This window comes from Nicotiana sylvestris, chromosome 2, assembly GCF_000393655.2.
Source record: "Nicotiana sylvestris chromosome 2, ASM39365v2, whole genome shotgun sequence".
In the NCBI taxonomy this organism is placed as follows: Eukaryota; Viridiplantae; Streptophyta; class Magnoliopsida; order Solanales; family Solanaceae; genus Nicotiana; species Nicotiana sylvestris.
This window is the reverse complement of record NC_091058.1, coordinates 90890748-90903202: the sequence shown is the minus strand read 5'-3', so window position 1 is coordinate 90903202 and position 12455 is coordinate 90890748. Positions and strand designations below refer to the sequence as shown.

Below are 12455 nucleotides of genomic sequence, written 5' to 3'. Positions count from 1 at the left end.
TTTACTTGCATGGCACCGAGCCCCAATGCTTCCTATTTCATCTCCACCTGTCTATTCTTTTCAGAACAAGATGCCTTCTCCATTTGCCATTTCAAGCTTCTGTTTTACTGTTCCTAAAGTAAAAGCAGCTGCTTTTTTGGACCATTTGTAGAAACAAAGATTGAATCCTTTTGGACCTAAGTTAATAACCAACCAATAAAATTGTCAGGTCGACTATAGTGATTGGGGTGTGAAAAGCACGTAGTTGGAACGAGAGTGTTTTACGGCTTTGCAGTTGTGTTATTTTAAAATCATATGGTATGAGCCTTTATTTTTTACACAATAAGGTGGTGGTGCAGCTCCCTATTCCAGGAATGTGGAAAACCTGGTTTTCAATAGAAATATACTGCTATTCTTCCTCTCGAGACAAACCCACTGCGCCTCTAGTAATCCCACAAAATAAAACCAAAGGGGGTTCATATATAAGTCTCATGCATCTTCTCATCTTTAACTCATAAAAATCTTCCCTTCTCTATAGACTATAAATATAAAATACTTCTCTTGTCAAACAAATATCTAAATTTGCCAAAATTACTAAAAAATGCGGATGAGTTGCAATGGTTGTAGAGTTCTTCGAAAGGGCTGCAGCGAAAGTTGTAGTATACGGCCATGTCTTCAATGGATCAAAACTCCCGAGTCTCAATCCAACGCTACTGTTTTCCTCGCAAAGTTTTACGGCCGTGCTGGCCTTATGAATCTTATTAACGCCGGCCCTGATCATCTCCGTCCTGGTAAATGACTGTTCTGGACTCTCAAAACAAGTTATATTAATTATTCAAGTCCATGCATGCGTATTAGTAGTTTAGTACGTACTTTATAGTTTAAACTTTACTAAATTTTTTGTTTTCTATGTTTGCAGCTATATTTAGGTCATTACTATACGAGGCTTGTGGCAGAATAGTGAACCCAATATATGGATCCGTGGGGTTATTATGGTCTGGAAATTGGCAGCTTTGTCAAAATGCGGTGGAAGCAGTACTCAAAGGAGCTCCAGTTACTCCTATAGCTTCTGAAGTTGCTGTAAACAACAACGGTCCTCCTTTGAAATTGCCGTACGACATTAGGCATATTAACAAAGATGACAACGCTATCAAGTCAAATGATCTTCACCGGGTCAGGACCCGATGTCGATTCAAGCGCTCAGCTACTAATACAAAAGCGACAAAAGCTAACCCGGTTTGTTCCGGGTCGGGTGATGAATCCGCCCTTGAGAAAGTTAACGGGTCTACAAGCCACGACTCTTCATTGAGTCACCAGTCTGAAGCTGCGGCAGTGTCGGCTCCAAATGCGCAGTGCGAAAGCAGGGAGATTGAGAGTTTACAGTCCGCAGAGATGGCCGAAGCTGAAGATTCAACTGCAGTCGAACCTGCTTCCGTATCTCAAGTTGACGACCGAGCTGAAGACGGCGAAATCGAACTGGAACTGACTTTAGGCTTTGCGCCTTTTGCAACGTCTCACGGTAAGCCGAAGGATACGAAACGGAGTGAAGCTGTTCACTTGCTAGACGCCGCCGGAGAATGTAAAATGGAGCTGGGCCTTACTTTCCGTTGTGATCAATTTTGTTGATCAGTAGATTTTCTTTGTAGACCATTTTTACGCGTGTTACATTTTTGTCCCTTTTGGTTTACCTTTTTGTCCTCTAGCAACTACAGAGTATATGTACAAATTCGACTATATATACTTGAAAGAAAAAATTATTTCTTGGAAACCAAAAGCGAAAGAATTTCCTCTTAAAGTTATATTGTTCCTGATCAGGGCGTTAACATTTGGAAAAATGATTCAAAAATATCCTTAATATATTAAAAATAATTCATAAATGTCTCCTGGGTTAAAAATGCCTTTAACGTTATTTTTAAAATTAAAAATGGCCTCCTTTTAATAGAATCATGATATGGCAATATGGCATTATTACATCTTTAAATTATATATATGGCCTTGATTTATTGGTCCATGTGGATTCTTGATCCAATTTAAAGGACCCAGCCCGCATATGACTGAACCCAACATCCAAACCCTATATTTTTATTTTATTCTTGATTCCTCATGCCTTTTCCTGCTGCTCTTCAATTTTTATCTCTCTTTCCATTCCAATTGTTCTTATTATGTAAACCCACGACTACAATAAGTCATTAACATCATTATCAGTAATCGATAAAATAATGTGTGAAATAATTGAGAACAGTAGAATAACACGAGTCAATTTCACATCTTTATCTTTCTCATTTTTCAAAAATTACTCCTGGCTATCAAATTAAGAACATAAGAAGATAAGAATCGGAGGCTATAGATAGTGCAGGAGAAAAGGATCGGAGGCGGGGTTCGTAGGTGAAATTGAAGTGTCTAGCACTAGAAGATTAGGATCTTAGATGAAAATCAAATTCTTTGTATTTATTTCCACCAGCCATTTTCTCGAAGTTGCATCAATGGCCGAATTTCCTACGTACTGCTACTGTTTTCCAGATCAATATCTTCCTCGTCAACCTTTTCTTTGCTCGGTCATCATCTACCTGGAACTCTCCCCTTAGAGAAATCGAAGCAATCCGAAGAACAAATTATTTTCTTCTACTCCGACAAAGGCACCCTACTCAATCTCTAGCCGTGGAAGAAGAACAGATGAGTTAGGATAACTAAAAAAGGAGTTGGGTGTTGGGTTTTGTCATGTGCGGGTCGGGTCCATTAAATTGGGTAAAAAATCCACTGGACCAATAATTCAACGTCATATGTTTAATTAAAAGACTTAATGATGCCATGTCATGATTATGTTAAAAGGAGGGCATTTTCAATTTTTAAAAGTAACGTTAAGGGTATTTTTAACCCAATAGATGGGAGGAGGGCATTTATGAACCATTTCTAATACATTAAGGATATTTTTAACCCTTTTCCAATCTTAAAATAGTAACACAAAAAATATATTATATTTTTTTGTATATTTTTAATTTTTATATATAAACTTTATATATTTATCGGTGGTCACTGAATATAAATAATTTCTTGTGTGCGGGCTTAAAAGTAAAAAAAAGCCCATAACATTTCGCACTTGAAAGATAAGTAATGGGCCAGATATTTCATTGGAGGAATGGAAATGAGGAAATTTTTATAAGGGATTTTTACCTATCTATACCATATATGAAAACTTATTACCCTCAATGTTTAAGGTTTGATTTAATTACAAACCCGTATACCAAATTACCAATCCTATACCATACTTAATTAAGGGTCTAATTAATGGGCAGTTTTTACTCCTTAATTAAAGGTATTCATATATCCCACGTTTCTCTCTCCCCTTAATTCCTAAGATCTGACCATATTCGTTTTCCCCCTCCTATTTCTTTCTCTTCTCCATTCCTTCTTCTCAAAAAAATACAGAGATGAGACCCATTGAGTATATCATCTTCATCGTGGTAGATGTTTTTCGCCATCTGCCAGATTTGTAGTATAATGTCTTCAGCAACACTAGCGACGACCCAGTCTTCACATGGGTTCCATGAGAAGTCAGAAATTTTACTTGTATGACCACCATGAATAAAGAGCAACTCTGGTGGCCCATCTTCTGCATCTTCTGTTGTTTTGTTCTTCATCAATCCTGGAAAAATTGATTTGTAGTTTATTTGTAGAAATTTTGTAGATAAAGAGAAAATTTTGTAGTCAACATTTTTTTCAACATAGATTGTAGTGTAATTGTACTATAAATGTAGTAATTTTGTAGATACCCTTCAAAACAATACTGCTTTATACATACGTAAACTGATTTGTAGTTTCTTTGTAGATTTTTTGTAGAAAATTTGTAGATTAGGAGAAAATTTTGTAGTCAACATATTTTTCAATATAGATTGCAGTTTAATTGTAGTATAAATATAGTAATTTGTAGATACCATTAAAACAATATTGCTTTATACATACTTAAACTGATTTGTAGTTTATTTGTAGATTTTTTGTAGAAAATTTGTTGACCCAAGCGCATCAGCTCACTCCCGTCAAGAACAAGAGCTCCTCCCTTCGAATAGTTGACGAAAACAGAGCCTTGCATATTTAAATATGCTCAGCCATTCCTAAAAGAAAAAAGAGGAGAACCAAATCAAAAAGACCCTGAGCTTTAGAAAGGGAAGACTGGTATATACTTAGAGAAACAGAAATACGTGAAAAATGAGGAAAGAGAAGCCTGCAGAAAAAGGAGGAAACAAATCTAATGTGAATATGAAAAAATATTTAGTCCCAAATTTTTAGGCGCCTAATTTGGAAGGAATAAGCTATTCAAAATTTTATCCCAGATTTGTAGGCTCCTAATTTGGAAGGAATCAGCTCTTAATATTGGGTATTTAATGAATGGTATAAATTTTGTAGGAAAAATATAAACATGGCGGGTAATAATAGAAATATGCACATTTTTAGTAATAAGTTTTCATATATGGTATAGATAGAAAAAAATCCCTTTTTATAATTACTTGGATTCATAAAATATTTCATAATCTACAATTGTTAATAGACTAACATATTAAAGGGGACTCCCATTCTGAAACTACTAAAAAAGTTGTAATCAATCTAAAAGTGGGAGTTTTAGAGGGAGTGAGTTGACAATGATGTTATCTTTGTCCAATTTAGTTGGAACATTGGAAGAACTCCATATGATAACGAAACTAACATCAATCAAGAAAGCTAGTGAAAAGGTTTTAGGAGAAGTATATCCTTTTGTAAAACGGTAGTGCTCAGATCATTTTGACACAGTGTAATCACCTAATATATTTTTTTTTTATTTTTGTCAATACCAATTTAATAGAGGGAGTAATTACCAACTTTTTTTTGTTACAACTCTGAAGCCGTTATCTATGTTAAGGAGCTCTGGCTATGGAGAGATAAGAGAGAAGGAAGAAGAAAATGAGACGAAGGAGAAAAGCAGTTACTCCATATACTGCAAATGTGATATGTACGGCGAAATATATAAATAACCCCTTTAAGTTGTCCTCAACGATCAAACAAACACCTTAACTGATACATTTACCATTTTAACACTTCTTCTTCACTAAAATGCAACCTCGTGAGTACTTCATGCTGACATGGCAAAGTGTGTGCTTTATATTTTATTCTAAGTGCATGAAACTCTCAAAATTAAGTTTTTTCCTTTTTTTTAAATTCAGCTTTATTTTATGTGAACCACCATATTTTTATGTGGGTTCCACTATATTTTTAATTTTTCACACATTAATTTTACTTTCTTCCCCAGAATATTTCATCTTCACCAAATCCAGTAGCTCCTCCACCTTTCGCCATTAATCCACCTCCTCTTCTTTAATTTTGAAAATAATGTAATAATTAACAACAACCACTCCACTGTAACAATTTCACTGACCACCCACAAAAATTCGATCCCATTTTACTCATGGTTAGAACTGTTGGGTCTTCCCAACTTTTGTTCGCCGGAGAAAAATAGATGCTAGGATGACTGTTTTTAGTGATCTCTTCCATGGTATTAAGGTGGAGTTTCAGTTGGTTAAAATGGAAGAAAAGAGAGAGAGAGATGGTGAGATGGGTGCTCTACAAGCTATGGCCTTTTTCCGGTGAGACAGATGATATTTTGTGGCATTGCTTTTTCTTTTAGGTCTTACTCCATTTTTTTCAGAGAAGAAGACCTCCAAGGATTTTCTTAAATGGTGATGTATATCACATGATCTCCAGATCTGGTTATCTTGTAGAAGCCTAAGATAAGCAAAAAACTCTTATTGAAACTCCAACTCCTCCAAAATGATTTGGCCTCACTGTTCAGAACCTGCTAGGTAACTAACGTAAGCGATCTTTTTTGGGAGAGGGATTGGGGTTGGGGGGGGGGGAGAGGTAAAGGAAGAAGATGAAATAAGAGGGCGGCAGTGTATGGGTATTGGTAAAAAAGAAAGAGGTTTTTTCCTTTAATTTTATTTTTGTTAATTACATTTGTCAATTTTTTTTATTACAATATACATGTGACATTCTTTAATTGGTTCATTTGATATGTCATTAGCGAGTGTAATTCACGCATATAGTTTGCCGGACTCGGATGCTCACATGGTACACTTAATAGCCACTTGAAGTGTTAAAATGGTAAATAGGTCAGTTAATGTGTCTGTCTGATCGTTAAGGACAACTTAAAGTGGCCGTTTATGTGTTTCGCCTTTATAAAAGTTAACAACTAACTCTACCACTAATCCACTAAGTAGTTATAACTAACTATATCTTACTAGCTACACTACAATTAAATATGCGGGACCCACATCTCTCAACACTCCCCTCAAAATGAGGGATGAAACACATTTTTCATTCCCATCTTGCGCAGTAAGTAGTCATGTTGTGATTTGCATAATACTTTTGTCAAAACGTCTGCAATTTGTTCTATTGTTCCAACATGCTGAGTTTGAATTAATTCTTGCACAAGTTTCTCCCTGACAAAGTGACAATCAATATTTATATGTTTAGTCCTCTCATGGAAGATTGGGTGCGTAGTAATTTGAATGGCTGCTTTGCTGTCCCAATGTAGGGGCATAAGTAGAGTTATATTAACTCCTAGTTCTTTAAAGAGTCCAACCAACCACACAAATTCAGCTAATGTGGCTGCAACACTCCTAAATTCTGCCTCAACCCTACTTCTTAGACATCCAGAAGATCAGTGCTCTACCAAACTTTACCACATATTCGGTAACTAATCCTCTAGACTCCACATATGCTCCCCGATTAGAATCACTGTAAGCTAAAAGTTATTTGCAGCTCCTAGTAGGCATAAACAAACCAAGTTCAGGTGTGGACTTGATGTATCTTACTACTATTCTTGTAGCATCCATATGAGAGACTTTAGGTGCATATATATATTGGCTAAGTACATGTACTACAAAGGCTATATCTGGCCTTGTCATAGTTAGGTACAGAAGCCTTCCCACCAATCTTTGATAGTTCCCTTTATCTTCAAGTTGCATATCCTCAAAAACATTGTCCTTTACCACATGATCAAACTCAAGAGATGTGAGCTTATGATTAAACTCAAGAGGCGTAGAAGCTGATTTTGCACCTACTAAACCAAGTTCAGACACCAATTCTAAGGGTACTTTCTTTGGCACATCAAGATACCCTTATGAGATCTTGAGAATTCAATACCATGAAAGTACTTTACCTCTCCCTGATCCTTCATTTTGAATTTTTCCTGTAACTCTTTTTGACCTGCTTGATAAGATGTAGGCTGATTCCTGTTACCAACAAGTAATCCACGTATACTAGAATAAGCACCAGCTCAGGACCTATCTTCTTAGTAAATAGAGAGTAGTCATAGTGACTTTGCACAAACCTCATGGCTAGAAGTACTTCAGTTAGTTTGAGATTCCATTGTATGGATGCTTGTTTCAGCCTATACAAAGGCTTGTGCAACTTGAATACTTTCTGATACTTCTCCTGGCTTGAAAAGCTATCGGGAACTTGCATGTAGAACTCCTCTACTAGGTCACCCTGAAGAAATGCATTATGGATATCCATCTGAAAAATATACCAACTAGAGGCAGCAGCTAGAGCAACAATAACTCTTACAGTAACCATTTTGGCTACAGGTGAAAAAGTTTATGTATTGTCTAAACCTTCTTGTTTACTATAGCCCATGACTACTAATATGGCCTTATACCTTTCCATCTTACCATTTGACTTATATTTGACTTTAAAGACCCATTTACACCCTATAGTAACCTTCCATTGAGGCAATACTACTTTAGACGAAGTATTGTTCTCCTCCAATGCTAAGATTTCAGTTTACATAGCCTCCACCCATTTAGGACCAATACTTGCCTCTCTGAAAGAACTAGGTTCAACAATAGTAGAATAAGAAGCTAGAGAAGCCTATATGTAGAGGAAAGTTGATCATAAGACACATAATGTGATACAGGATATTGATAGGAAGACTTCTTAGGCTGCATAACATAGTCAGTGAACCACACAGGAGGTTTAGAAGGCCTGAAAGACCTCCTAAGTTCTGTAGGGGGAAGATGAGTGCTCAGTAAAGATCATAGTATGTATAAATGTTGAGTGATCATCACCAATAAAGCTGGGAGAAGGTGACAATGGCAGGGAAAGTATAGTCTAAGGATGAATGATGATCAACATTGCCTACAAGTGATGATCCTGTAAACTCTAAGATAGGAAATAGATAAGAGACCTCAGACTGCATATCTTAAAAGGAAAATATTTTTCTTGAACACAATATTTCTACTAACAAAGAAATTCTTGGAATGTAGATCATATAGAATATGGCACTTTTGAGAAGAAAAGTAGCCATGTGAACTACTGGAATGGCTCTAAGACTAAATTTGTCTATTTTTTGCACTTTGGTAGCATAGAATAGGCTTCCAAATACTCTGAGATGTTGTATAGAGGGAACTTTCTAAAATAATACTTCAAAAGGAGTCCTTCCTTAAAGAAGAACAGTAGGTAACCTGTTCATCAGATACACTACTGTTGTGGACATACATTCACCCTAAAAACTCAGTGGCATAAAAGCCTGAAACATGAGTGCTCTAGCCATGTCTAAAATTAATATATGTCTCCTCTCAACTATTCCATTCTGTTTGGGTGTGTACACACAAGAGCTTTGATGAAGAATTCCAAGACTTTGTAGCAAAGAAGTCATTTGATCATTCATGAACTCAATACCATTGTCTGTTCCGAGACACTTGTTGTAGTTCTAAACTGATTAGCAACCATTGCTAAGAAATCTTTCAATACCATAATAGTGTTAGCTTTAGTGGTTAAAAGAAATCCAGATATATTTTGAATAGCCATCTACCAAGGTTAAGAAATACCTCTTACTATTATGAGTTGGTATCCTATATGGAACCCATACATTAGTATGAACAAGATCAAAAATAGAAGTAGAGTAGGAAGAGCTAAGAGGAAAAGGTAGTCTTGACTGTTTTCAATAGGACACATAGTACAGTGATCATCAATCATATGCAAATCATGTAGACTATGTAGTTTCTATAACACCTTTAGAGGGGCATATTCTAACCAATTATGCCTCAAAGAAAATTATTGTAGGAGTTTTTGTTACTCATACTAACACACTTATTTGTACTAATAATGGTATTTACAGTTGGTGGTATGCGTTGCTTAAGAAGTTGTCTGCCTTCAGCCTTGAGAATGTAGAGTCCAAATTCTTCTCTATCAATTCCCAATACCTTCCCGCTGAAGAGTTTTTGAATGACACAAAAATCAAGGAAGAATTCCACCAAACATTTTAACTCATTTGTGATCTTAAAAACTGAGAACGGGTTATACTTAAACTCTGGAATATGTAATATGTTCTGAATTTTCTTATTTCTGAAGAAGGAATGGATCCCAATATGTGTAATAGAGGCATTCTCACCAGTAGGTAAGTGCACTTTACTTTTATCTTTATCTGATAGCTCTTCATATGAATCTAGTAGATTTAAACTATGTATTATATGATTAGAGGCTCCAGTATCTATTATCCAGTTATGGTTCACCAAGGTAGACATAAAGGTATGTGTTGTAGCTGTTGTTCCTGTAGTGGTTGAATTAGCTACAGGTTCAACATCCTTGCCTTTGTTCAGCACCTACTGAATTTGTTGATATTGCTTTGGAGTGAAAAATTGTGTTGGAGAACTAGGAGCAGAACCTACGAGGGAGTTGCCTTGTGTTTCTGAAGACTGACTTCCAAAGTTGTCCACGTTGTTGGCTTGAACATTGAAGCCTTCTTCTCCTGTTTTTGAAATCACTAGGATAGCCATGTACTTTGAGTAGTTTTCCTTGGTGTGCCCTTTACATTTGCAGTATTCACACTGAACTGTTGATTTATTAAATGAGTTCTAAGGCTTATAACCTCCAGTATATCTAGTATTTGTAAAACCTCTATTATTTTTGAAACTTCCACTATTGTTATAATTTCCGTTACTCATTATTGTAGCAGCCTCTTTGTAACGGCTCGACCGGTTATTTTGAGCATTTGCACTCCGTTCAGCTATTTGAAGTCTTGAGTAGCTTCGCATAATATATTTTGACTTATGTTAATTGTCGGTTTTAGTTTTCAGGTTAATCGAAAGTGATTTAGGAGAAAGATTCTCAACTAGAAAGCTTTAAGTTGGAAGAGTTATCCAAGTTTGACTTTTAAGTATTGGACCTCAGATAGGAGTTTTGTTGGTTCCGTTAGGCCCGGATGGCGATTTTGGACTTAGGCGTATGCCTGAATTTGCATTTCGGTATTTCTAGAAGGTTTCGGCACTATTTTGGCAAAAGTTGAAAATTAGAAGGTTTGGAATATTCATAAGTTTGACCGGTAGTTGACAATGATGATATCGGGTTTGAATTGTGGTTCCGAGAATTGGAATAGCGTTTTTATGTCAGTTGGATCTTATGTGGAAAATATGAATCCATTCCGAGTTGATTTGATAAGGTTCGACACGAGTTTTAGAAGTTGAAAGATTCAAAGTTCATTAAGTTCGATTTGAGGTGTGATTCATGGTTTTTGCTATTGTTATACGTGATTTGAGGTCTCAAATAAGTTCGTATTATGTTATGAGACCTGTTGGTATATTCGGACAGGGTCTCGAGGGGCTCGGGTGAGTTTCAGATAGGTTTGAATTGTGTTGCACTCGTTTTTTATGTTTCGACGTCGTTTCTTCAAGCATTAATGGTACCACATTAAGCAAATGAGCTCCAATATCTGTTTTGATTGAAGTATTAGATCGGTATCGTAATTTTGGAACCATAGAAACTGGAATCAACAAGTTTCGACATCGTAAGGAATTTATGGTTATTTTACTAAGAATTAGGTTGCCAGTTTTTATTCAGATTAATTACGAAATTACTGCTGAATTCATATTTAAAAATCTTCTCTATTTTCAAATATTGAAACCAACATATCTCCTTCATTATAAGGTCAAATGGAGTGATTCAAAAGCCTAACTTGACTAAAATTACACAAGAAATCTATTGGAGATATCAAAAGTGAATTTCGGGATTATTTGGCACGAGAAACGAGTTAGAACAACTGTGTAGAAACACATAATATCTAGGGTTTGTTCATTTGGTCATATTTTGAGTTGTGGAGTGTTGATACCCAATTTTCCCTATATATTTTTCATATATAAAATACTTTCAAAATAGCATAAGTATGCATATATAAGCATGTCCAAGTGTTTTATTATTTTCCCAATTTTTAATTTTTTTTAAATCAATTTATCGCCTTATTTTATCGGAAAAACCAATAATTATTTCCGAAATTATCATTTTTGGTAACTCCTTTATTTAATTCTCATATTTATACCAAAATATAGCTAAGGTAATTTTTTGCACATTTTTTACAGATTTATTTAGCATTTTAAAGTTGAATTGCATATAATTGCAATTTTAGCCTATTTTAAGATTTAATTATATTTATAATTACAAATTTGATTCCAGTATTTTTAATTTAATATTTACATATTATTAATCTATTTAGTACCTTTAATTTATTTCTAAAAATTATTTTACGATTTTTATAAAATAAATGAGGAAAAATGGCTATTTAAATGTTAGCCCCGTTCATTTCAATTTTAGCCTTATTTGAGCCTCCAATTAAACCCGATTTTAAACCCAATTACCCTGACCCAATCTCTATTTGAACCGACCTATCCGGCCCCCCCATTAAATCCAAGCCATTGATCAAAATGATCAACGGCCACAAACCATCCTTACCTTTTTTAACCCAAATGACCACCCTAACCTTCTCATTTCTTACCTACCATCTGCCTCTGAACTCTCAAACTTTCTCAAACTCTCTCAAACATTCCCAAACCCTAACCACCTCTTACCACCACCTCCACCTTGAAACCCACCGGAATCCATGGCTTCTCAGGGTATGAGAGTCTTATACTCACCTCCTATGGCTCCCACGCGCCTGATCTGAAAATTCGAGGCCTGACCTCAAAGGTTTGCACCCAGACCTCTGTTGATTCAAGGTTCCACAGCCATCTCCGGCTTTGCTCCAGCGTACCATGGTGGTTTGAGCCTGATTCCGACCTCTCCGACTCAGATCGATGACCTTTCAAAGCCTATCTCACTTCTAAGGTTCTTTTGAAACCCTAACCCTTCGAGGTTTTATCTGATTTCCTTAGATCCGTTGTGTATCTATGCTCTCCTTGAGTTTTCAAATGATTTCCCTAACTTTTCTTTTGAAAATTACTTTCAAAACTTCTTCGTTTCCGATCTAGGTTTTCTGAAAATGTTTAAGTATTTTTCTGACTTTCTCTCCTTTGTCTTTTGTGTTTATTTGCCTCTACTGTCTTCTTATGTTTTCTTCTACCTTGTATGTTCTTCTACTGAGTTTTTACATTCTGTTCTTGTTTGTTCTTCTACTGAGTTTTTACACTCCGTTCTTGCATGTTCTTTTACTGAGTTTTATATACTCCATGCTTGTATGT

The 12455-nt window shown here is 35.7% G+C and overlaps 1 protein-coding gene across 1 annotated transcript; it reads left to right on the top strand.

Moving 5' to 3' along the window:
- Nucleotides 1-323: 323 nt before the first annotated feature.
- Nucleotides 324-1774, top strand: LOC104247369 (LOB domain-containing protein 41-like). The gene is made up of 2 exons (XM_009803360.2): nucleotides 324-770; nucleotides 899-1774. Exons 1-2 carry the CDS (start codon nucleotides 581-583, stop codon nucleotides 1603-1605), a joined length of 897 nt encoding a protein of 298 aa, XP_009801662.1. The 5' UTR covers nucleotides 324-580; the 3' UTR covers nucleotides 1606-1774.
- Nucleotides 1775-12455: the final 10681 nt, after the last annotated feature.